Source organism: Bos indicus x Bos taurus, chromosome 6, assembly GCF_003369695.1.
Source record: "Bos indicus x Bos taurus breed Angus x Brahman F1 hybrid chromosome 6, Bos_hybrid_MaternalHap_v2.0, whole genome shotgun sequence".
In the NCBI taxonomy this organism is placed as follows: domain Eukaryota; kingdom Metazoa; phylum Chordata; class Mammalia; order Artiodactyla; family Bovidae; genus Bos; species Bos indicus x Bos taurus.
Genome location: NC_040081.1, coordinates 16,630,330 through 16,657,946, shown reverse-complemented (window position 1 = coordinate 16,657,946; position 27,617 = coordinate 16,630,330). Strand labels below are relative to the sequence as shown.

The 27,617-nt window shown below is 38.0% G+C and overlaps 1 protein-coding gene across 6 annotated transcripts in view; it reads right to left on the bottom strand.

The window, feature by feature from the left end:
* COL25A1 (collagen type XXV alpha 1 chain) overlaps positions 1–27,617 on the bottom strand; it is a 516,002-nt gene that overhangs the window by 67,720 nt on the left and 420,665 nt on the right. For all 6 annotated transcript variants that reach the window (XM_027543862.1, XM_027543859.1, XM_027543858.1 and 3 more), the window contains exons 13-18: positions 19,465–19,518; positions 17,403–17,429; positions 14,711–14,755; positions 6,841–6,873; positions 6,397–6,432; positions 1,574–1,618 (exon numbers count right to left, since the gene is read on the bottom strand). In XM_027543862.1, the coding sequence (XP_027399663.1) occupies positions 1,574–1,618; positions 6,397–6,432; positions 6,841–6,873; positions 14,711–14,755; positions 17,403–17,429; positions 19,465–19,518 (240 nt within the window). The remainder of the gene's footprint in view (positions 1–1,573; positions 1,619–6,396; positions 6,433–6,840; positions 6,874–14,710; positions 14,756–17,402; positions 17,430–19,464; positions 19,519–27,617) is intronic.

Here is a 27,617-nt window from a genome sequence, read left to right as displayed (position 1 = left end):
TCCCCTCCCCCTCTTATTTAAATGCCATCAGGTTCTTTTAAAGTAGTGCTGAATATAATTTTCTTAAATTTGTTTAAAAAAATCTATGATTTTCCAAATATTAGTAAAAAGTTTTTGTGTGTGTGTGTGGGGGGGACTCCTAAAGATGTGCAATGGGGGATTACTAATCGCATATTTACAGTATGAGATCACATACAATTTATTCAGTTATTTTTGCTAAATATCAAAAGATAAGGAAATTATTTCAACTCTTTAGTAAACTGTTGTTATAGAGTGTACTTTTCAATGGAGAAGACAAAAGATTATACATTAAAAGGACCTATCCAAACATCTATAATGCTAACCTGGAAACATCAAACAAAACGCAGAACCAAAATTTCTGAGTGCCAACCTGGAATTCATAGCTTTCATATCTGTTAATTATAACAAATAGCCTCATAAAATACTACATATTATACCATATGATGTCTGGGAACTCATTAATTTAATATATTTATTCTAAAATCATATTATGCATGTAAGACATTTTAAATACAATCTTCATAAAGTAGTATGTACAACTCTCTTACTGAAACTAGGAACGTTAACTTTAGAATCATCTAAAGCACTCTTGAGATTAATTTAAAATCCTATAAGATAAGAACAATGTAAAGAAAAATCTCCTTGCATTCTGTTCTCATATCAAACAGTTCTAGAATTAAAAAAGAAACTTAAAATAAGAAGCTGATTCTAAGGGAGTGACTACAGCCAAGGCAATAGAACTTTTAAGCCTTGTCAGTTGCCACATGAAAAATTTTAAACAAAAAACCCATTTCTTAACATCTTTAGATGATTTAAAAACGTGTAAAACAATGTTTTCAAACTAAGCTTTAAGCAGTTATTTAAAAAGACACATACAAATTTTATGGGAATAGTACGTGGGTCAATAAAGCTTAGTAATATGATTTGTAGTTTGCAGTGAGAACTATTGACAGGAAGTGGAGGCACAAAACACTTTGGAGGGATTATTATAATGGGTGAATCACAAAAACAGCTGCCTGGAGGTTAGATTTATGGGGATGTTAAGACTCTAATTCTGGTCAAAATCTGATAGGATTTTAAGAGTAAATTTAAATGTGAAGGGAGACATTCCTAGACTTGAAAGAATTCCTATGACTTCAAGTGAAATGATTTTTACATTTATTTAAGGGGCATAGTAGGTTATATAGTGAATATATATCCAAATAGCCATGACAAACTCAGAAATGCCTGTGCTTCATTTTCTTTTTTAATTGACGTATAGTTGATTTTCACAGTGTTGTGTTAGTTTCAGGTATACAGCAAAGTGATTCAAACTCCTAATCTATCCCCCTCCTCGCTTTCCCCTTTGGTAACTATAAGTTTGTTTTTTGTCTGTAATTCTACTTCTGCTACCTGTGCTTTGTTTTTCATTTAAAAATTTAATTGGTTGAAATGGCTGGTGAGTATTTAAAGAACAGCAGTATATTTTTAGCTTTCACTTTTTTTTTTTTTTCATTTTTGTGACTCCCGCAATTACATTTCTACGAAGCCAAGACTGTCAGTGCGTATTTACCTTTATCCCCGGAAGTCCAGGAAGCCCAGGAAGCCCTGGTTCACCCTACGTAGATAGGAAAATCACACAGCATTATAGAACAGTATTCACTCAGGCACAGTATCTGAGAAAAACATGGCAAATGCTCCCAGTTGAATTCTTGCTGTAGGTATATATATATATAATATATACTGTCTAGCTTCAAGACATTTGGTGAGATTATACAGTTCAGTCAACTCTTGATTCAGGGATGGGTTGACCCTTACGCAGGTTTTCCAGGAGTTTCCCTTTGGGGAATGAGCAGTTCCTTGCTCATTGTCATTACTACCAGAAGGTGAGAGAGAGAAAAGGAGAAGGAAGCCGTCTGGTAAATGACTTGCTGCAGAAGTTGAAGCTATCAGCTGAAATGAGGATTACTTGCATTTGAACAATGCACCCTACTCCAGAGGTCTCTTACCTCAGATAATCAAGAGTTGGCTGTATGAACAGATGGTCACATCAAAACAATACACATGAAAAGTCTTCCTCACTTAAAAGTATAACAGTTATTTCTTTTCCATTCCTGAATGATGAGAAGATAAACGCATAGTTAAGATTATACTGAATTCCAGCCCATGTAGCTGACAATTGTTGAGTTGGGGTAGCCCTGCTTAGCCACTGAGAGCTAATGGTACCATGCAGCTGTTTCTGAATACAGGTTTGAGATTAAGTGGTACATTTTGGGTGAGCACACTGGAGTCAAGCTAAATCTTCTCATTTTCACAGGATTGTCTACATTATTTTAAGCACAAAGTATACTGACAGGAAGTTCTATTGCTTGAAAAATCTCCTGAATTCCACTAAAAAAGCATAAAAAAGTTGCTAAAAATTGCTAAAATAAAAAATTGCTAAATTTCACGGGATGAAAGCCCATCCCGTGTTGGGCTGAGGTGACCAAATATTGTGGAAATAACATTTGAAGGTAAAAGGGTCACACTGTTTCAGGATTGCAAGCCAGTGCTATGCCAACTATACCAAAAGAGACAGAAGCATCAAACTCCTTCTACTCTAAACGCTTGAACAATCCTATTTCAAGGAAAGTCTACTAACAGCAGCCAGACATTTAATCTTTAATATTATTACTTTCAAACAATGGAGAACTATAATTTGCTCTGGTATGATCACAAAATGACTTCAGATACTGTTTATATGAAGCTGTATAATTAGACATAGAAAGAACAATGACTTTCCTAATGGTTTAGGTCAAAGGTGCTTCAGGAATGCAAAAGAAAAGCTATTCTTTTTGAAACTACATGAATAAAAGTTTGCCTTGTGAACAAGACTAAGATGAGATTAAGCCAGAGAAGAAAGAATAATTATTAAGAATTTGATATTCCATTCAAAGAATACTTATCCAAGCAGATTAAACTTTACACAGATACAACATTATATCTTTGATTTTCTTTTTTCTTTCCCTTTTCCCCTTCAATAAATGACTTCAGGAAGATCTAGTAAAATGAACTTATTCATATTTCACTGAAGATTCTCTTTTACAAAGAAAAAAGTATAAGACCCTTCAAAATACAGTAAGCTGCTGTATAATAAGCAAATAATAAAAGTAAGCATATTGCTGACAAGTCCATAGTTTTGTTTTGTCTTAGAGAAGCCCTGCCCCCAAACTCAAGACATCCTATTTAAGACATGTGGAAACCCTATTTAAACATATGGGTTGTAACACTGTTTTTCCAAAAGCTTTCTCACTAAGCTCTTCCCTCCCACCAAAATAAAAAGATAAATGACTAAAGTAAGATATTTACATACACATGCATACATAGACACACACCCATGTTTCTCACATGAGAAATATGTATAAGATATTGTGGAATATTTTATAATATAGATTTAATACTTACAGAGTTTGAGCATTTAGCTGTTCCCTATGTTATATGCATATGTATATAGGTATAAACGTTATAAATTTACTATTTAATGAACAAATATTTCAGTAATTAATATTTCATAGTCTTGGATTTTTATAAATTTGACCTTTCCAAATTTATGTTTACTTAAAAGTTCACATAATAAAAGATTATAAAACATTTAATTTGACCCTTCGAGAAACATCTCAACACTTTTAGGAAGATGTTTCTTCTTATATAAATTCTCTATCTTTATACCATCAAGGCTTGTCTTTTAATTAAGAGATAGTTCTTCAGTTAATGTCTCCATTCTTGCCTATTTCTTAACTCAGAGCTTTATTGAGCTGAGTTCTTGGGCATGTACAGCCCAAGGTCAGGTCTGGGTCATAACTAAGAATTGGTTTGTTATTCCACTCAAAGACTACTTGTCCAAGTAGATTATACTTTATAATGATACATTATACTTTTGGTTTTCTTTTTTCTCTCCCTTTCATTCTTTATTCCCCATTATTGGAGACCCAGTCTACTGTTAAAGTCAGTTCTCTGCTTTCACCCCGTGTCCCCGTGACACACCCGGTGTTTCTCGATATACTTCTACTGTGATGGTCCCTTTCGATGGAGCAACAAGCATTTTCACTCCTTTAAAACTAAAAAATACATATAAATTTCAAAAAGATGTGGAGAAGTTAGGTAGGCAGCAGGCTCACCACCTTACCACCAGTGCCACTGGATGTGGAGAAGGTAGGAAGGAAAAAATCATGTGATGAAACACAATGCCTATTTCATATATCTACACACTCACCTTATAATACATATACCCTAACTCACATATCAATCACAGACTCTCCTGTTGAGTTTATGAAAGAAAAAAAACTGAAATGAAATCACTCCTACATTATGAACGTTACTAAAAGTCAAATTTCATACTGCCAAATACCAGAAAGGGGAGAACTAATCAATGCACTTCAATTCTGTCAGGATATCCTCTACTTTCTGAGAACATCCCCAGTGCAGAAGCTTAAATATCAAAGAACCCACAACACAGTTCTACAGTGGTGAGACAAACGTTGTTGAAGAGTCCTTGAATGGCTTCTGTACTCATTCTGTTTGTCATTTTCCAAGCTAAGCAACCAGCAAGCATGGGAACACTACTTTTACATCAATGTTGGAGTAAGTATTGCCAAATCCAGATATTAAACAAAGGAAGTCATAAATATTTGTGGGAAACTGATATTGCATCAAAGGGTAGAATCTGGCCTAAATATTGATGAAAAAGATATTGCTCATTTCAGGGCACATTTTCATTCAGATGAGTTGTAATATTCATACACATATTCATTCACACACATATTCATTCAGATATAATCTAATTCTCTCAATATAATTTAAAACAGGTTTTAAATAAAATGCAAAGAAAAGCCAACGTTTCCATAAGTAAACCTACAAACTTTCAGAAATGAATCTAAAATGTATTTTTAAGTAATCATGATAAAGGCACAGTTTTATTAACCAATTGAAAATCAATTTGGATCTTCTACCCTGAAAATAGTGAAACCTATATGAAATTATAGCAAATTTGTTTTGTGTTTCAAAAAGACATACCAGTTTTGCAGACATTTCTTTTACCTTATCACAGATTTGGAGAGCAGCTTAAATTTAGCCTTCAATTTTTAAAGACTAAGGAACTTAAAATTAGTTCATTAGAGAAAGTCAGATGCTCTTTCACACCAAAACAGATCATGGATCTCTGTGACATCACTAATTTCAAATTTCTTACACAAAGAATCAGTAGGAAATTTTAGGCATTGGACAGAAAAATTTGCAGTGTTCTGCTGGGCTCTTCAGAAAAGTCTCATCTTTATCTAAAACTAAGCTTAATGAGTCGTTTCTCTCAGATTCTTAATTTCAAGAGAAAAACCTATTTTTAAATTAGGGAAATATTAAAAGATGTGAAAGACCTTCTCAAAAAATACTTTAATCCTAAGTGTTTAAACAAAGCAATGATCCTCTCAATAACTTCAAGAATGTGGGAATAGTTTTGAATGTTATGTTTTAAGATTCCAAACTACTACAGTGGGATTTATTCTTTTTCTTTATACTAATGAGGTATATTCTATGTCTCTATTCATGTTTTTTCTCTATAACATTAGTTACTGCTAGACAAAGGCAGAGTCATGATCTTAGGAGGTTTAACCTAGTGTGGAATTCACATTTACTTGTTAGCTATATCTGTTATCTGAAATCTGCACTGGGCGTTGATATCCAGATGCTTAGACGATAAACTACTAACAGTTGTTTCCAGCTTCAGACTCAAATGAGAATAAACATATTCACTGCATGTCCTCTAATTTATCACTAAGGTGAGGCACAAATGATAAAAAAAAAAAATTAATGTATGTGACTACAGATTGGTTAAAGTGGTTTGGCTAGTGTCTACAACTAAAGTTTAGTTCATGAACAAATCTCTTGGTACAACATAACATTCATTGCTTAGGAAGATATTATTCACATAAAGAACTATCAGCTGGGAAGTATTTGAAATGAGAGGAAAGGAATATAATCTTAAAAGAACTGTCCATCATCCCCTACTGACACAGTTTAGTAAATATTCATTTCTTCTCGTGAAAGATAGAAACATGCAGAGTATCTTTAAACATGCAAGACAAGTTGTTGGCATTCCAACCCAGATGATCCTTGTTAGTATTAAACAGCTCAGTACATGCAGACTTTAGTTCATAAAACTTCCTTTCACATGTACAGAATGTGTTTACACTTTTGCTATGGTCAGCATCAACCCTTTTAAAATGAAAAACAATAACACTGCATACAAAGCATGAAAACAGCAACATTTTCAATAATTGTTCTCATATTACACAGTGGATAGCAGATATGGTAAAATGGTGAATATAAAATAGTACTAAAACCACACTAGAATAGGGAAATTACCTTTTGCCCTGGACGACCAGATTCTCCGGGTTCTCCCTGGCCAAAGAAAACCAAAGATGGAAAAGGCAGTCTTAAAAGAACTCTCCAGAACCCTTAGACCCCTGGACACTTCCAGCCTCCTTGATGACACATGCATTTCATTCACTCTATTACTCTCTATATTACTAGACATAGGAACCTTTTTTTTTTTTTTTTTCTGCTTTGACTATGTCTAAAGCTTACATACAAATCCACATTTCCATTAAAACCAATCAGAAAGGTATTGTTTAAGCCTTTATTAGACTTCCAGCAGATACTCCCTGTTGTATTTGGAAGCCAATTATTGCAGGAGAATAGAAACAGAGTTAGAACCATCCAAAATGGTAAAAGAGAAGAGAAACAAGAGACATACAAAAGTCAAAACTGTAACTCTTGGGGTACAAACACTTGTAAGCATATAGTTACCTTAATTCCTGCAGCAGACGATCCCGGGTCACCCTAAAACGAAACCCAGGAAGATTATTCTACAAGTTATGAGAAGAGGAAACACACAAACACACTGAGAGCCGTTATTGACAGGAGCGCCCAAGGGAAATGCCGTGACTAATGGGTCAAACTATGCTCCCTAAGACTTTGTATCCATATGGCTGTGAAGATGTCAATAATTTCCAAGATCAACAATATACTTTCTAAAACTACTTTGAATGCAAAATACATGAGGACTACATTCCTTGAAATAAATAGAAATATATGAATATGAATCTCTTCCCCTGATACAGTGCTATTGCTGCTGCTGCTGCTAAGTCGCTTCAGTCGTGTCCGACTCTGTGTGACCCCATAGACAGCAGCCCACCAGGCTCCCCCATCCCTGGGATTCTCCAGGCAAGAACATTAGAGTGGGTTGCCATTTCCTTCTCCAATGCATGAAAGTGAAAAGTGAAAGTGAAGTCACTCAGTTATGTCCGACCCTCAGCGACCCCATGGACTGCAGCCTTCCAGGCTCCTCCGTCCATGGGATTTTCCAGGCAAGAGTACTGGAGTGGGGTGCCACTGCCTTCTCCGATAGAGTGCTACAGTTGTATTCTAAAGCAATACATTAGCAGATCTGGAGTTTCAGTTTTCTCCATTTCTGAAATTTATTAATGTCACTGGCTATCATTTGCTAGGAATTCCCTAACTCTTTTGGTCTTCAGAAAGTCAGGGTTCAACAGATGAAGTCAAAGGGTTAACGATGTTGAGCTGCAAAAAGCCACGGAGCTGGTCAGTTTGCTTTCCTCGTGAAGCACACCACAGTTGTGGCTGGCACGTTTTTTCTGGCCCTACACTTACTTCATTGTGACACGGTCACCGGAAATTTACAGGATGATAGATGACTTGTGGGTGACAGGGACACACAGAAGATCTGAGAGGAACTCGTGAGATAGAATCTGGTTTTCTAAAAGGCATTGTATTCCATCCGGATTTCATGGAGGGTGACTACATTCCTAAGGCAAATCTGCTCTCCATGGGCAGATAGATGCTGCCCGGAGAGAATTCAGGGGGTGCTTGGGATGTTGCTTATTTCTGAGGTGATGCCAGACAAAGGCTTTAGATTTCCAAGCTCCTTCTGGTCCTCTCTTTCATGAACACGCTACAAGGAAAACAAAAGGGAGCAAATGCAGACGATGACTATTAAGAAAACAGAAACAGCCACAAGGAGAGAGGCACCTACTGGGGTCTCCTCGGCTGTTCTCTCTGTGCAAGTGCTCACAGAGTCCCAGGGTCTACCTCCTCGTTATGCGCATCAGTCTCTTCCAGAGAAGAGGCAAACCTCAGGCCTCTGTACATGGGGTACTTGCTCCCTCCCTCAGTCGCTGTCTTCTTTTCCCACGGCTGGCAGCTTGTCTGTTCAAGTCTTGAGTGGCTTCGCCTCAACTCCTCACCGACCAACCTAGACACTCGCCCCTCATATCCACATCTCTCTCCGCACATCTCTACGTGTCCTGCACGCTCACTACCTATGGATTTGTGTGTGTGTTTTCTGCCGAGTCTTTCTTCGTCCCTCCATCAGGAGATCAGCCACATGTGGGCAGGCTCAGTACCTATTTTTATTCAGTGTCTAAATAAAATATGCTGGATACATATATAGTGAATGAATGAACGTATCTCAGAAAGAATGGTTTCCAGCAGGTCAATAGTCAAGAATCAAAATGAAAAACACAAAAACCTTGAGGAAGGAAAAAAAAAGAGCTTAGGAAGGAGAAGGAAATAATAAAGTAGCTTATTTGAGGAAACATATGATTTTCTTTGACATTTGTAGTTGCTATTACTCAAGGAAAAATTAAAACATGACGAAACATATAGAAGAGGACCCCAAATACTGTCTTACTGTAAAATGATACTGGTTTCTTTTCCCCAACATTAACACTGAATTGAGCTCTGAATGGGAAGTGAAATAAATGTGGTTAATAAAATAGTACTTCTATTTCTACTAAATCAAATCTGAGAGCCATCAACACCAATGAGTCAGGGCCGCAATAGTTTGCACAATAAGACCTTTGTATTCATAAAAGCAAGTTTGACTTTGCTAAGTCCCTTTTTTTCATCTCATTTTTACCTCACAACCCTCCCAAGAGATAGGACAGATATTACTACTCTCAATAGATGAGGATATTGAAGCAACTTGAGGCTAAGTAAATTTTGGACTTCTTAAATGCTACTGCCATGTGCTTTCTTTTTTATTAGAATAAGAGAAGAATTACTGGTTTATCTCATTTTGACAATAAGGCATAATGGTTGTAGTAAACTTGTAAATAAAAGGAAGTTGCTTGTATTAACTGTAGATAAAAACTTTTTCATTCTAGTATTTTAATAGAAAGTGAAAGTGAAAGTCGCTCAGCTGTGTCCGACTCTTTGTGATTCCACGGACTATACAGTCCATAGAATTCTCCAGGCCAGAATACTGGAGTGGGTAGCCTTTCCCTTCTCCAGGGGATCTTCCCAACCCAGGGATCGAACCCAGGTCTCCAGCATTGAAGGCAGAAAGTGACAGGATAATCCACTAGTGAGAATAAGGGCTAGATTTAGTTCTCAGAGAAAGGGAATATGAAGAAAAGATCAGTTTCCTGAAAGGCTGATTTATTTGTGGACATTGGAGTAGTTTTGTTTGATGGACAACTATAACTGATATTTCAATTTTCTTTTCAAAAATTAGAACTGTGAAATCTCAAGGAATTTTTATAACTTTTAGAAAGTGGCAAGGCAACTGCTGGAAGACATTTCTAAGTTAAACATTTTAAAGGATGATGCTGCAAGTAGTGAAAATAAAACAGTGTTTATAATCCTCTTTCCTCTAAAAGTAAAAATGAATACGGGATTAAAGTAGGAAAAACACCCAACTGTGTCTCTCTAAGTATACTCTTAGCTTCATAAATCTGTTGGTTTTGAAATGAAAGGGTAAATCTGCAGGGCAAATCATAAAATGAAAAATACTTTTAGAAGGCACTTGAGGTAAATGAATTTGATTTTGCTATTGATCATTACAAGACCCTGATGGAAAAGAATTTGATGCTGGGAAAGACTGAAGGCAAAAGGAGAAGGGGGTGGCAGAGGATGAGATGGTTAGACAGCATCACTGACTCACTCAATGGACATGAATCTGAGCAAACCCAGGGAGACAGGGGAACTTGGCGTGTTGTAGTCCATGGAGTCACAGTTGGACATGACTTAGGGACTGAACAACAACAAATCAATCAGTCAAGTACAGAAACTTTCTGTCTTGGGCTGTGATTATTTTTAAACACAACATTGATATGTAGATAAATGAAGTGAATGTGGGGACATTTCTATCACTCATTAATTCATTCAGTAAGTACTTATTGAGCATCGGTTTTGTGCCAGCCATGCTCTGGATGCAGGGATACTAGGAGAGAGGGAGACAAAGTTTCAAACCCTGTCCTTGTTCTGTGCTTACAATACAGTTGCCCCTCCATATCTCTGGGTTCTGCACCTGTGGATTCACTCAACTTCAGATCAAAAATATTAGGGGAAAAAAAAATTACAGGAAATTCCAAAAAGCAAAACTTGAATTCCTGGGTCCCTGGCAACTGTTTACATAGTATAGGTATAATAAGTGATCTAGAGATGCTTTTTAAAGTACAGTTGACCTTTGAATGCATGAGTTTAAACTGCAAAAGTCCATTTGTATGCGGATTTTTTTTTCAAAAACATCTATAGTAAATAATGTAGTACCACATGATCTGCAGTTGGTTGAATTTGGCAGATGCAGAACCACATATGGAGGAAATGGGGATATGAAGGAAGCATGTAGAAGGTGGGTCTTTTATAAAATTATATCCTAATTTTCGAACGTGGCTGAGTCTCAGTACCCCTAAGGCCCACATTGTTAAAGGGTCAACTGAATATGGGAGAAAGTTCATGGGTTATAGGAAAATTTTACCCCACTTTAAATAAGGGACATCCTAGGATTTTGATATCTTCGAGGATCCTGGAATCAATCCCCTTGGGATACCAATGGCCTATGGTAATCAATGGTATATATGTATAGAGCCTGCCTGCCAATGCAGGAGACCCAAGAGATGCAGGTTTGATCCCTGTTGGGAAGATCCCCTGGCAGAGGGTATGCCAACCCACTCCAGTATTCTTGCCTGGAGAATCCCATGGACAGAAGAGTCTGGTGGGCTACAGTCTACAGGGTTGCAAAGAGTCAGAGATGACCGAAGTGACTTAAATGCACCAACATTTACTTTCAAGTGTGGGAATAAAAGGTAAGAAATCCATTTCTACGTTAGTTGGTGAGGTTAACACTCCAAGAGCAGAATCTAACCTTCCCTCAGTAACTCCACGTATGATTAAAATCAGTCTTTGGCAGGTCATTCTTAAGTCCAGAGTGCATTGTAGCTGCTGGCCACAGAGAAAACCCAGTCCTGAGGTTTTTAACAGTCCCACAGCATTTCCAGATGACCAGTCTGAAAAGGTTTAGATTGCTTTACCATCCAAAGGCAGAGTTGGATCAAAGGGAAAAAAATTCTATTAAAGTGAATCAGCCGATGATGTAATTTACTACATCAATGGCAGAAAAGAAGCATTTTTTGATTTTACATCTCAAACTTGGTAAATGATGAATGAGTTTCACATACTGAACCCAAAGGCCGTGAGAAGAGTGTTTCTAACATGCTGGAAACAAATTATATGACAGAAGCAGGAAATGTTTAAAAAACACATCAAAAATTATATTCCAATTACAGCATTCTTGGGAATGAATGCTACAGGTCAGATTACATACTATATGTTACATATTCCTATTTACAACCCTCTGTTTAGACTCAATGAAAGTTTATAGAAATGATTTCCATTTTAACTGAAGCATTTCTTGTACCTAATTTCAATTGACTAATAAAACTTTTTGATAAAAAAGAAAAATAACCAATCTAGTTGATTTCCATTTCCATGTGGTAAGAAAGCTGACATTTATTGAGAGTTTACTATGTGTGAGTCGGTATGGTAAATGATTTGCATTAATATAAAAAATAAGAACAGTATTCCTTTGAGATGAATTTAGCCTTTACAAAGTAAAAAAGTTGCTTTAGTATTACAATGTTAAATTTTAAAAATGTGTGAAATAATTATTGGCCTACATTCAAAATATGAAGCTCTAAAAATACATCTTCTAAAGCTTAAACCTCTCTACAGAAATCCACATAGGCGTAGCTCAGACTTGGCATAGATTGTTTTCACTTGAAGAAACTGCTCTCTGTTTAGAAGATTTCCTTTCTTCAAGCAGAGGTTGGCAATTATGGCCTGGGAGGGCCAAATGCAGCTAGCCACCTGTTTTTGCGTGGCCCAAGAGCTAAGAATGGGTTTTGCATTTTAAATGGTTAAAAAAAGTCAGAAGACTATTTCATGACATGTGAAAAGCACATGAAATTAAAATTTCAATGTCCAGAAATAAAGTTTTATTGGAATAGAGCCACTCTCATCAGTATACATATTGTCTACGGTTGCTCTCATGCTACGATGACAGAGTTGAGTAGTTGTGACAGACACCATATGGCTCACAGAAACTAAAGGATTCGTTTTCTGGTCCTTTACAGGGAAAGTTTGCTGACCTCTGCTTTTAAGCACAACAAGAAAGTTAAATATAACATCCGTGTTTATAGATCTGGGGTTTGAAATTTTTACTTCAAAAAGTCATAGAGGTATATCATTGACCTCATTAGTATTAAAACATACTCGTGTTGTGGTGGATTGCAGTGTGACACTTGAATCTAACAGATAATAAGATGGGTTACAGCAGTGGTTCTCAACGCGGGGTAATTTTGTTCCCCAGGGGACAACTGGTAAGCTCTGGAGACAAGGTTGGTTGTTGCAACTTGGGAATGCTATCGGCATCTAGTGGGGGAGGCCAGGAACGACGCTAGACATCCGACATTTACCCCATGGAGAATTATCCAGCTCTGACTCTCAGTAGAATTGATGCTTTTGGACTGTGGTGTTGGAGAAGACTCTTGAGAGTCCCTTGGACTGCAAGGAGATCCAGCCAGTCCATTCTGAAGGAGATCAGCCCTGGGATTTCTTTGGAAGGAATGATGCTAAAGCTGAAACTCCAGTACTTTGGCCACCTCATGCAAAGAGTTGACTCACTGGAAAAGACTCTGATGCTGGGAGGGATTGGGGGCAAGAGGAGAAGGGGACGACAGAGGATGAGATGGCTGGATGGCATCACTGACTTGATGGACATGAGTCTGAGTGAACTCCCGGAGTTGGTGATGGACAGGGAGGCCTGGCATGCTGTGATTCATGGGGTCCCAAAGAGTCGGACACGACTGAGCAACTGAACTGAACTGAACTGAACTGAGTGTCAGTAGTGCTGAGGTTAAGAAACCCTGGTCTGCAAGAAACTGACAGTCTATCCTAACATCTAGACTGTGTGTGTGCTCAGTTGCGTCTGACTCTTTGCAACCCCATGGACTGTAACCCACCAGATTCTTCTGCCTGTGGAATTCCCCAGGCAAGAGTACTGGAGCAGGTTGCCATTTCCTACTCAAGCAGATCTTCCCAACCCAGGGATTGAATCCCTGTCTCCTGTGTCTCCTGCATTGGCAGGCGGGTTCTTCACCACTGAGCCATCTGGTGCCAGAGAACTTCTAGACTACCCCTTGAATACAAACACAATTGCTACTCAGTGACACTATCATTAATCTATCCCTACCACCCACGCCATATTTATATTAATATTTATAAGAATAAGAAAGACAAATTTCTCTTTATTTTATGGGTATGGTTTTATGACTAACAATTATCCATCTGTACAGTAATAATTTTCAAATTAGACCATTCCTATTCTCAACTACAAGCCTAAATGAATCGTTCTTTGTCTCATCAATTAGCCCAATTTACATTATATCTGACTATTCCATTTTCATCTGGGCTTTCCAGGTGGTGTTAGTGGTAAAGAACCTGCCTGCCAATGCAGAAGATGCAAGAGATTTGGGTTTGATCCCTGGGTTGAGAAGATGCCTGGAGCAGGAAATGGCAACCCGCTCTAGTATTTTTCCTGGGAAATCCCATGGAGAGAGGAGCCTGGTCAGCTACAGTTCTTGAGGTCAAACAGTCAGACACAACTGCGGGACTGAGCACACATGTTCCACAATTCTTAACATATACCACAAACGAAGAAAAAATTTCCTTTCTATGTCAGAGACGTCTGTGAAGTAAGAAACCAAGCAAAAGCTGTGATAGCCTGGGGAAAAAAACACGAGGTAGGAAGATGAACCAAAGATCACTGCAATATAAAGGCTAGTAACGGTTGAAAAATTTTAAAAAGGACAATATGAAAGCTGACAAAATATTTGGGTTCGGTACATTTTAAGTCGAGGAAAATTTTCAAGACTGCATTAGAGATTCTAATCAAGGGACACTAACTTTTATCAAACTCTTACATCTCATCCCAGTCCTGCAATCTTCCGTCCTAAAGCTGGGACAAATGGAATCACTTTAGGAACTCTATTTTTACATATCTGTGTATAAACGGAGTGCTCCATTTACACATAAATAGGGGGGTGTTTTTGTCTTGAGTCATATTACTAGAAACCCAGCTACACATTTTCTAGAATTTTTGAAGTACCATTTTACTTTTAAAATATTTAAATTTGTAGCTAGAATAATCACTTCTTATCAATTAAATATTTAAATGCTTTCTAATCTTGTAAAATTATCTCTGATCTTGTCATATTAAGCTATGATCTCTCAACTTTCTCAAAATCTCCCATTTCATGTAAATGAAATAATATTCTTGCTCATATACATGCTCTCCTATTTTTGAAAAACACTGTACCTTTTCGCCTGTGTCACCTTTGGGGCCATTCTCTCCAGCATCTCCCTAAGGGGGGAGAAAAGAAATATATGAAAACATAGTGGTGATACTCAGCAATGAGTATCCTTATTTTGAGTTTTCCTTATTTTAGGTTTCCTTTCAGAGGCACTATATATTAATAGCTGTTGTAAATGTTCAACAGAGCTAATGTACCTTACTTGACCAACTGCTTGATATCAACCCGTCCAAATAAACTTTATTACAATGAAGATGACTGAATAGTTTTAAACTACTCCATGAAATTAACAGAAAGTAATTTCTCTGACTTTTAATAGCTTATTCTGGCACTTAGAGCTGCTTTCTGCTTCCTCTGCTCAGAGAGTCACTCTAACAAAGACTTTCTCCTGATTCCCTCCATATGCTTTCTGCTTTATCCCTTCTGTCTCCTTCTTTGTCCCATTCCTGATTCCTGGACTCCTGCCCTCTCCATTCCCTTCCATCTGTGTAAATTCTACTCTGTCTTCGAGCCCATCTCAAATCTCTAGGCTCTCAAAGTGCATGACACAGCCCTCAAAACTGTGCAGTGAATATTGACTTATCTGGGCATACATGTTTTGCATTGAGAAATAAATGTTTTAATAAAGTCAATAAATAAAAATTTTACCTTATTAGAGAATCTTCAAAACTCATAGCAAAGTAATCTGAGGAGTTCATGCTTCTTTTGTTAGTTTTGAGAGCTCCTATGCCTATTTTGTCACTGATATCTCCTTTCTACCCACAAAGCAATGTAGTAGAAAACAAGTCATTTGTGTATTATCCATGTTTTGTGTCCTGAATTCCGAATTCTTTAAGTCACACAGCATGTTCTAGTGGAAACATCACAGACTTTGGAGCCTGAGACCTAGCCCAGCTCCAGTACCTAACGGGCAAGTGAAAATCTATTTGCATCAAGTTTCTCCTGTGCAACACAAGGACGAGAATATTTTACAGGGTTATAAGAAATAATTCCTGTGTCTAAAGCAACCAGGACCATATCTGACGCAACATAAGCTGTTAATGGTGGCCATTAGCAGTAACAATGCATTATTGTTCTTGTATTCCCTAAGAATACCCTTCTGGCTCCCATAGGAGGTCCCGTTTCTATCATTTAACATTTTCCATAAAATAAGAGAGAAGCTATTGATAATGACCTCCCTGAGAGAAGAAGGAGTGTTGAGAGAGGGAGATTTTAACGTTTTCTCTTCGGTTTCTCTTCTTGTTTCAAATAAGCATGAGGCTAACCTGCCCGGGAATTCTTTTATGGAGACGGGTACACCAGAGCGCCCGGGAGTCTGAGTCACTTTATCCCACGAGCCCGTGGAACCATGCTGGCACTGCTGCTTTCCCCTCCTTACTTTCCACACAAAAGAGTCATCTGATGACTAATTAATTTCACATTAATTACCATGAACTGGTTGGATGCCAAATAAATATACTGATTATCAGTTATGAAGGATTTTTGATAGGCAGCCCATTAGCATGCTTTAAAAAATTGCTTGGAAATCCCTTTGTTAAAAAACAAAACAAATAAAACAAACTTTCTTATTAGGAAAACTGGTTCAGAGAGGTCAGGAGGCAAAGGGTTTGACTGAGCAAAGCCACCCTTCTGCTTTGCTCACCTTCCGTTTAAATCAATGTCTTTTATTTTTGTTTTACAATGGTCAAAAATACAGTTAAATTCACAAAGCTTGCTGGATCTGTAGATGTATTTCTTTTGGGGTTAGTGGTGATGAAACTGATTTGTCAGAAAGATCATGTCACTTATGAAGAGCATTATGTGATATCTTGGCGATTGCCTACACAGACAACACACGTTTAAATACCGGTAAAGTACATAGCGAGAGAACATTCCCCAAAGTGGGAAGAAGGGTGTCTGTCTGAGAGAAATTAAACACACGCCCTCTGCTTCTCCTTTTGTTTCTCTTTTTAGGTTTTTATGGGAATTCTTTGTGGGACAACTTTCAGTATGTTTGTTGCAGGTAAACATCTGTATCCCTTTAACCTAGTGACCTAAGAAGTAATAGAGGTATGGATGCTTAGAACAGTACTGGAATGGCATCGGCAAGCAGGCAGAACAGAAATTTTGCAGGCCTAGAGGTTTTTGAAAGCCATTTTAAAGCCTGACACAGAATGTTTAAATTTGCTTTCTCCTTTCTTTAAATCTTTCTACCCAAACTTCTGAACATACATAAGAATCACCCTACTTTCTCCTTCCATTAATTAGCAGTTTGAAAGAAACAGTGGCCAGTATATCTATCTACATCTATATCTAGGCATAGCTTGTTTATTGCGCTTTGTTTATCGCACCTCGAAGACACCGCATTTTTTACAAATTGAAGATTTGTGGCAACTATGTATCAAGCAAGACAAAAGGCACCATTTTTCTAACAGCATCATTTTTCAATTAAGATATACATACTGTTTTGGAGTTATAATGCTATTGAACTCTTAGAGGATTACGGTATAGCATAACTTTTATGTGCTCCGAGAAACCAAAAATTCATGTGCTTCATTTTATTGCAATATACACTTTATTGCTGTGATGTGGAATGGAACCTGCAATATCTCCAAGATATACTTGTATACCTGTACTTATCTATCCATCCACATATAAATACAGTTTAGTTTGGTACCTCTTGGGGGAGGAGATTAAAAACAGGCAGAATCATCTCACCTTTACTCCTTGTTCTCCAGGTTCTCCCTGCACAAAAGGACAAAGTGAGTGACACATTAAATTATAAAACACCTAATTAAGCAACATTAAACAAAATTAAATATTGAGAATACTAGTTAAATTATATGTGATATTTTCTATTTTGCTAATATATAGTGAAAGTGAAAGTGAAGTCGCTCAGTCGTGTCCGTCTCTTTGCAACCCCATGGACTGTAGCCTACCAGGCTCCTCCCTCCATGGGATTCTCCAGGCAAGAGTACTGGAGTGGGTTGCCATTTCAGTTGCTTTCTAAAAGCAAATGATGAATTTCCTGGAAAATTGAATATGGATATCAATAGCAAATATCACCTTAATTCTTTTCTTTTGAGGACTAAAGATGATCAGCAAAGCCTGGCTTTTAGGGCACTAAGGAGAGCAATGTTGAGGCAATTCTGAGATTATGACATCTTATTCCGGCCAGACTCAGACTCAGTAAGGTGAGCTAGCACATCCCTCTGTGAAATCTTTCATTCAAAGCACCCCCTGGTGCATGGATTATTTCTGGGGTCTGGAGTACCAGTGTAGTTCACCAGAATATTTTGCCCTGACATGACTAAGGCCTGAACTTGGACCCTTTCACAACATCACGAATGCTCTTCAATCTGTTGTTAGCCACCGTGTCTAAATCAGGTGTACTTTAGGAGTCATTAGTTTTTTCAGAAAAGATACTAGATTGAGGCAGAATCTAAGTGAGTTTAGGAGAGATGTCTTTATGCAAAAACGATGATCATGACAGTACAAAGACGAAAACGCAAAACTGTGTTCTGAAAAGAGTCTCATTTTCATTTTACCCAGGAAGAGACAGGGAACAGAATCAGAGAGTAAATCTACAGCAAATCACACACATTACAATAATATCCTTCTTAAGAAAAGCTTGAGGAAGTGTTGCAATAAGGTCACACTGCTTTAAAAATTATTTTTAAGGTGGTTATTGCATTTTTTAAAAATCCTAATGCACTCTTAAAGTCAGTTTGAAGGCAACACTCTTTTCACTCCCTGAAACTTGGCTGGACCCTTTGGCTTTTTGAATTTCTGGTTACCTTTCACTGCTTAACAACCATCCTGATGGTTGCTAGGCAACAGAAGAACAGTACTGAGAACAAGCATTAAGCATTAACTCTTATCATTTGACTTTTTAGCATGGAGCTAGAGAGGGAAGAAGACAGGAAAATGGCTGTAGTCCCAGAAGGAATATTTTCCTTCCTCTCCTGCAGGACAAAGGACAGGTCTATAAATTTTAGGTCTGTTCTAGGCGCCTGTCAATAGCAATGTGATCTGTAAAATCAGCTGACGGGCATCTGTGGGTATGGATACACAGCAGCACAGCTGATGGGATTAGACATTAGTTCTGTACTTCAAGGGATGGTCACTCATCAAAGGATTTGGGATTTGTCTGCTTATCTGGTTTAAACTAAACTGTCACCAATCTTTTTATACTTAACTGATTCATTTGTTCTTCAGAAACAAAGGAAATTTGGAATCACCCCCCAAATCTCCATTGCATTTTTTTCCTATTTAGTAATGCAGACTACATCCATTTTTCAACTTCAAACATGCCCCATTTTTCTTATGCTTTTCATTTGATTAACTTGTTGGGTTATGTAAGTTTTAGAGGCGGCCAAATCTTGAGGACAAGTCACAGTGGCACTGTAAACATTTCCTTTAGTGTGTCTCCTAAAAATTATGCGAACGTTGGTAGTGTGGACGTGACCTATGTTTTAATACATTCATCAAGTGGGAAAATGACAAGAGTCATATTTGAAATACAGGCTTTCTCACGTTAAATATCCCAGAAGTCAGAGTGTAGACAATCATATCCTACACTCTCTGTGTGTTTTTAATGTAATGAGAATCATGAACATCATTTGTTCTTTAGTCACAAAGTTTTATACTATAACATATTTTACTGTGGACAAGAGATTCCATCCAAGTAAAACCAGTGGGATATAAAAAATTGTAATAGCTTAAAATTTCATGAAAAATCATGCCTCAAATGACTCTGCTTGGTTTTCTTCGTACCGACCTTTAGCCCTGGTATTCCATTCTGTCCTACTGCTCCAGGCAACCCGGGTTCACCCTCAAAATAAAAAAAAAAGATACTACTAAGTAAAGCACACAAAGTCAACACGTTATACAGATTGTTAGAGGATATAACCAACCATCCAATAATACTCAAGAAGTACATAGTATGTGAAACTAGTTATACAAGTTAGCTTGTTTGGGCCAAAATTCTATGCACTATGGACCAGGGATACAAGAGGACTAATTTTCTTGTGTTCAGTCTTTTCTTCACTAAGAAAGCAAAAGCAAATTACCAGTGGAAATGAATATCTAGCACGGTGCTAGGTACACCAAGTAAATATTTGCTGAATGAGTAAAAGACATCTGAAAATTTAAGACTTGATGGAGAATTTTCAAGCGATTCCTCAGCTCAGGAAAACAGAGACTAAATCATTGTATTTATTAGAATTAAGGAAAATGAGCATCTCCAAACCTAAATCTTGAAGCATACACACATCTACTTAATTCCTTTAGACACATCTGACACAAAAATAAAGATGCCTTTGATTTCTCTCCCCAGTTTCATTGTAAAAATGATTAAAATAAACATTCACAGTTGTGGTTTTCATTGTCATATTGAGTGACAGACATTTGAGAAAATGATGATGGCTATTAGCTAGAAAGATTACACATTTCAGAAAGATAACGAGGTATATCAGTCTTTCTAGACTCTGAACCAACAATTGTTTTCCAAAGAAGAAGAGGAAAAATCTTTTCAAGTGCTCAGAAGCAAAGGAAAAATATTCTTCATGATGACTGCAGTTAACAATACTCTATGGTATATTTGAAAGCTGTTAAGAGAGTAGGTCTTAAAAGTTCTCACCACAAGGAAAAAAAATGTAACTATGTGAGATGATGGATGTTAACCAAACTTATTGTGGTAATCATTTCACAACATATACACATATCAAATCATTATGGTATACACTTAAAACTAATTCAATGTCATATGTCAATTGTAACTCAATAAAACTGGGAGAAGACAGAAAGCAGTGTGGCTTTTGTTATTTCCATGAAGCTTAAAAGTACAGCAACTAGAATTTCATGTAAAAACATTCCCAAGTCATTTATTATGTGCTTCAACTACTGGGCAAGTTTCTTTCCACCGAGGGTTAAAAAGCTGCTCCTTAGTTGATTTTTTTTTCTTTGAAGTTGACTATTTTTTAGAGCAGTTTTAGGTTCATAGCAAATTTAGTTGATTTTTTAAGAATGTTCTCTAAGCTGCCTGACTTAGGACTTTCCTGATAAGTCAGTTGGTAAAGAATCCACCTGCAATGCAGGAGACCCTGGTTCAATACCTGGGTCAGGAAGATCTGCCTGGAGAAGGGATAGGCTACCCACTCCAGTATACTCAGGCTTCCCTGGTGGCTAAGCTGGTAGAGAATCTGCCTGCAATGCGGGACACCTGGCTTCGATCCCTGGGTTGGGAAGATCCCCTGGAGAAGGGAAAGGCCACCCACTCCGGTATTCTGGCCTGGAGAATTCCATGGACTGTATAGTTCATGGGGTCACAAAGAGTCAGACATGACTGAATGACTTTCACTTTCACTTCTAAGCTGCCCGGAGGGCAGAAATTGTGACATTTTAATATCTGCGCTGTTACCTTCAAAAACACATACCCTAGTAAAATGGTAACATTTTTTAAATGCCAGGAATTTTACATTCATTAACTCACTTAATTCTCACAAGTTTCTATGAGATAAGTACTATCTTTATTTCTCTTTAACAGGTGAAGAAACTAAGGCACAGAAAGGTAAAGTAATTTTTCCAGATTTACACAACTCTGCCTTAAGAGGTTGTGCTCTTAATACAATTATGCATTGGTGAATGAATGCATCTAGAAATTGGGAGGGTGGTGATGAATATTTCTATCCTCATTATCATTTGGTTTATACTCCTCATTAATAAATGACCTCCAGAATGTATACAAACTTGGACTAAATGTAACTTATTTAAAGATGATTTTGTACACCTACCAGATAAAACTAGGCAATGTGAAGCATATAGTGTCTTTCTAAAAGGGCAAAAATGTTTTACGATTACACTGGGTTATTGTACTATAATTGCTAATGTCTTAACTCATGGAAGAAATTCTTCTTCCTCTATAAAGTTACATTGCAATCATTTGCATTTTCTTCGAGAAAATGGCAAACATGTTGACTTAGAATAATGATGGCCATTATAAGAAAATTTTGATATGCCCTTTGTAGGTGGCTCAGACGGTAAAGCGTCTGTCTACAATGTGAGAGACCTGGGTTCAATCCCTGGGTTGGGAAGATTCCCTGGAGAAGGAAATGGCAACCCACTCCAGTACTCTTGCCTTGAAAATCCCATGGACGGAGGAGCTTGGTGCAGGCTACTATCCATGGGGTCGCAAAGAGTCGGGCACGATTGAGCGACTTCACTCAGTTTCACTAAGGGTAAGAATAGAAGATCCCCTGGAGGAGGAGATGGCAACTTGCTTCAGTATTCTTGCCTGGAAAATTCCATGGAGGAGTCTGGTGGATCACACAGTCCATGGGGTCGCAAAGAGTCAGACACAACTGAGTGACTGAGCGCACACAAGGGTAAGAACTCCATAGGAAATGGAATACACCCCTAAAGAGGACTCTCATTTACTGTGTAACCATAAAAAGAGCTACGGAGTCTGCTTCTTCAAAGAACCTACAACAGGATGCACTAATATCATAACTCATGGTTTAATGCAAACAAGAAATGCTGCCAGGGAACAATACAAACTTTGTTTAGACTTTCAAAGAATAACTATGGTAGCCAGAATTATTTTTTTTTTTAATGGTTAAGCCCCTGGAACCAGACGAAATACATGCTGAGATTTTGAAGCACGGGAGACAAATGCTTAGGTATCTGCATAACATCCTTCTTAAAATATGAACATCGAGGGACTAAAACTTGATCCTTTTTTTCCTTTGATTTTATGTTTTGTTAAAATAATCTTTTAACGTAAAAGGAAGCAAAACATTGCATCCATAATCCTATCACTCTATAACTGTTTTCATTTCGTCCTGTTTCCTTCTAGTCTCTTAAATTTATGCTTACATATTTCAAGCAATTGTAAACTTATTACATAGTTTGACGTACTGATTTTTTATTATTTTATACTGCATGTTTGGTTTTACACAGTATTTGTGTCTTATAAATAGTTTATCATCTACCAAAGTCAGGTCTGATCATTTGTTTAACCTGCCCCAAATTGTTGAATACTTACATTGTTTCCAAACTTTGCTATTAAAGATAAATTAAACATCTATGTAAATATTTCTAAGTTGCTTTCCAAACAGGATCTGAGCTTTATCTGCTTTTCCAGGCACCTACTCTGTTACTTTTTCCCAACTTCATCAGCATTGTATATCATAATCTTAATTACTTTTGTGGCTATTTTAATGAGTACAAATAAGAACTTCCTAAAGTTCAGTTCTACATTTATCCCTTGTAAGGTTAAATAGGTATCCAGCAAGATTTTAAAGCTAAAAAGTGAATAAGGCTGTTTCCTGAATGAAGCAAGGCAAGATAAAAAGAAGGAAAAGTGACTCATAGCATTTTACCTTTCTAAAAAGTTATAATAAAGAAAATACACTCAAATTCAGATTAGGAGGTTATGAAACATTCTATTATTGTTCAAATTTAGCTTCCCAGGTTATGGTAAAGTAATGTTACAGATGAAACATTGTACAACTTTGAGTACCAAGGCCAAGCAGTGGGATTCTGGAAGACATTAATTCATTCAATTAACATTTAGTGAAGATTTACTACATGTTTTACTCTGAGCAGTGTTTCCTGGGATATAAAGATGAAATAGATATGACAGGTGCCTGTGCCCAGAGAGCTTATTTTTGAGTGAGAAAAGAGATATCTACATAAATAACTTAAAAGGATATCTAATTGAGATGGAACTTTTTTCTTTGAGCAAAATTTTCTTCATAAAGAGGCATAATAAATAGAAATCAAAGGAGAGTCTTAATGAAGAATAAAGCATACATCATATAGTGTATTAGTATTTTCTAGCATATGAGGACAGAATATTATTAATCTCATGCTGCTGCTGCTGCTGCTGCTGCTGCTAAGTTGCTTCAGTCGTGTGCGACTCTGTGCGACCCCATAGACGGCAGCCCACCAGGCTCCCCCGTCCCTGGGATTCTCCAGGCAAGAACACTGGAGTAGGTTGCCATTTCCGTCTCCAATGCATGAAAGTGAAAAGTGAAAGTGAAGTCATTCAGTCGTGTTCAACTCTTCACGACCCCATGGACTGCAGCCCACCAGGCTCCTCCATCCATGGGATTTTCCAGGCAAGAGTACTGGAGTGGGGTGCCATTGCCTTCTCCGTATTAATCTCATGAGTTTCCTCAAATAGTTACAGCTACATTACTTAATTGTTGTACATAATACAGTATAAAAAGTACATATACAGAGAAATATATCAGAAAAGTATAGACCAAAAAAAGAGGAATTAAGTTTTATGTGTATGTGTGTGTATGCATGTAGAGAAATAGTCTCGTGTTTATTGGATATTTTATTCATCTGTTTCTGAATGCATCTCATATTCACAAGTACTAGGGACATTATAAAGATGGTAATAAACAAAAATAGCAGCCAACATCTTAACTACAGGTAGATTGATGGATTTTTCTTTATTATACTTTAAATTCCCAGTGCATTACTCCCAAATGACAATTTGTGCATTTAAGCTAAAAATAAGTTGAACTGCCTTTTGAGAAGGATGACACTACTTTCTTTCTTTTTAAACCAGACACTCACTCAAGGCTTTTACAATTATTTCAGGTACAGCTATTCAGGGGCGATTTGAAAGAATACTTGAAGGTAGAAAGGAATGTAGTTTCCTTACAAAACTGAGTGCTAAAGAGAAACAGGTCATTTAGTAGTAATACTGCTCCCTGTCATTTCAATCACAATGGGAATTTAAAATGAGTTATTGCTTAAAAATTTTAGCACAGTATAATTTTACATTCACCTTGTCAATATATATTTGTTTCCTTTAAGTACTACATTTTCAGAAAGAACTCATCTAAACAGAAGATGAAAATAATTGCAATTGCCCCCCTTATCCTTAGGTTCGTTTTCTTTAGTTTCAATTGTTTAGTCACTAAGTCGTGTCCAACTCTTTGCGACCCCATGGACTGTAGCCTTCCAGGCTCCTCTGCCCATGGGATTTTCCAAGCAGGAATATTGGAGTGGATTGTCATTTCCTTCTTCAGGGCATCTTCCTGACCCAGGGATTGAACCAACGTTTCTTATATCACCTGCATTGGCAGGTGGGTTCTTTACCACTGAGCTACCCAAGGTTTCAGTTATCCATGGTCAACTAAGGTCTGAAAATATCAAAAGGAAAATTCTAGAAACAAACAGTTCTAAACTGGGTGCTGTTTTGAGTAGCATGCTAAAATCTGATGTCATCCTGCTCCATTGCACCTGGGACATCAATTATCCCTTTGTCCAGCATATCCTGCCAGCTAGTCACTTCGTAGCCAGGCTACATTATCAGATCGACTGTCTGAGCATCACAGTGCTTGTGCTCGAGTAATCCTTACTTTACTTAATATTCACTCAGCCATGCCCAACTCTTTGCAACCCCATGGACTGTATGTAGCCTGCCAGGTTCCTCTGTCTATAGAATTTTCCAGTCAAGAATTCTGGAGTGGGTAGCCATCCCCTTCTCCAGATGATCTTCCTGATTCAGGGATTGATCCTCGGTTTCCCATATTGCAGGTAGATTCTTACTGTCTGAACCACCAGGGAAGCCCATTCTACTTAATAATGGCCACAAATGTGAGCAGTTCAGATAGTCTCTTATTGTATCTAATTTCTACATTAAACTTCATCATAGGCATGCACATATAGGAAAAAAACTGGTATACATAGTGCTTAGTACTCTCCTCCGTTTCAGGCATCCACTATGGGTCTTGGAACATACTCCTTGCAGATAAGAAGGCGGGGCTGCTGCCCAGAACATGCACCAGCAGCAAATGAAATGAGTGATATTGAACAAAACATGGTGTCAGTCTTAAGGCTATTCTCCTACCTCTGGAGTTGGTGTGGTTGGTGCATATGTGTAATAAAGACTAAAAATGGGCAGCACTGGTCACTGATACCTCTTTAAAACACTGGATGGACTGGGTCTTTCCTCCTGACAGTGACACTTCACAGAAGCATCTCAGTGGCTGCTGGTGTTTCCTCTCCTGCAGGCAGTCATGGTGGGCAGGGGGGCAACCTTTTGTGAGGCTTCAGGGCTTGAGAAGCTTTGGCAGCTATTGGGTAGATAACCCTTGGTAGAGGAGGATTCTCTGAAGGCAGTGAAGTGCCCACGGGGACTTCCAGCTAGAACTATCCGGGAAAGAGTCAGGAAAATGGGGTTTCTGTTCTCCATTTCTATTTATTCTCTTTCTCTAGAGGCTTCCCTGATGGTTCAGCAGTAAAGAATCCGCCTGCAATGCAAGAGATGCAGGAGATGTGGGTTGATCCTTGGGTTGGAAAGAGTGCCTGGGGGAGGAAATGGTAACCCACTTCAGTATTCCTGCCTGGAAAAAAATCCCATGGACAGGGAAGCTGGGCAGGCATGGAGTTGCAAAGAGTTGGGCATGACTAAGCAGGCAAGCAATTCAGCGTAGTTTAGTCTCCCACACTAGTCCCTAATGCAAGTGAAGTGAAGTCATTCAGTCGTTTCCGACTCTTTGCGACCCCGTGGACTGTAGCCTACCAGACTCCTCCATCCGTGGGATTCTTCAGGCAAGAATACTGGAGTGGTTGCCATTTCCTTCTCCAGGAGATCTTCCCAACACAGGGATCAAACCTGGGTCTCCCACATTGCACGCAGACGCTTTACCATCTGAGCCACCAGGGAAGCTCAATGCAAGTGAGGATGAACACAAACTCGGCTGAACACAGGAGGTAGAAAATGACCAACATATTTGACCTTGAAATTTCTAGAATGTATCATTTTACTGCACACAAACAAAAAGAATAAGACTCCTACCCCTAACTTTAAAGTGTCACTCATGCTCTAAATAAATTCTTTTCAGACACTTTAAAAAATGTGGCTACTAGAAAGTTCATATTTACATTTATGGCTTGTTTTTGGAGCTCGTTTTATGTTTCTATCAAACAGCATTGGTTCAAACTATAAAATTCTGTAATTATTATAAGGCATGATAAACAAATGCATTTAGAAGCAGAGGATGAGCACATCAGTATTCAAGCAAGTCAACGTACAGCGAGACTTCAGAATGGAGATGCCCACTGTGGTGTTAAAATCGATCACCAGACTCTGCCAAGTTCTGCCAAGACTCTGCCACGGTGGAAAGCAGAGGGCAGATCTGAAGCAGAGGCTGCCGAAGGGCTGGGGGAGCCACAGTCAGGGTGGGGCTAGAGGCTGACTCTAGCAATCTCCTAACCCATCTCCTTGCCACCCACCCACCTCCAACAGTCTCCGAAAAACAAGGCAAGCTTATAAATTCCTTCCCTTCGTTCTCGCCAAGGCTGTTCCATCGCACTGAGTGAGGGTCCCAGCCAAGATCTGGCTTTGCTGTTTCTCTGACCTCCCTTTCTACCACTCTAGCCACACTGAACTCTTTGTTCTCAGATACTAAGCAGGAGCCACCAGGGTCTTTGCATTTGGGCTTCTCTCCTGTGGACCATCTTCCCTCTGATATCCAGGGATTGAGTCTCACCTTCTTATCCTTAGCACAACTGCCCCTTATTACAGAGGCTGTCCAGAATTCTACCCCAATTACCACCACTCCCGATGTCCACCTATATCTGACTTTGCTTCCTCTACTGCACTAATTACCACCTAAGATAAATTTTTTTCTTTTCTGTTTCCCCTACTAGGATTGCCATATTTGGGAAATAAAAATATAAGAAACCCAGTTAAATGTTAACTTTGGATAAACAACAAAGAGAAGAATTTTTAATTAAATGTATCCTAAGTATCAAATAGACATAGCACATGAAAAATGATGGGCTGTTTGTTTATCTGAAATTCAAATTTGATCAGGCATTTTATATTTTACCTGGTGCCCCGATTGCCCACCCCCTCTCCACCACCAGAATATGAACTTGGTTTCTCTTGTTTACTCCTCTTTC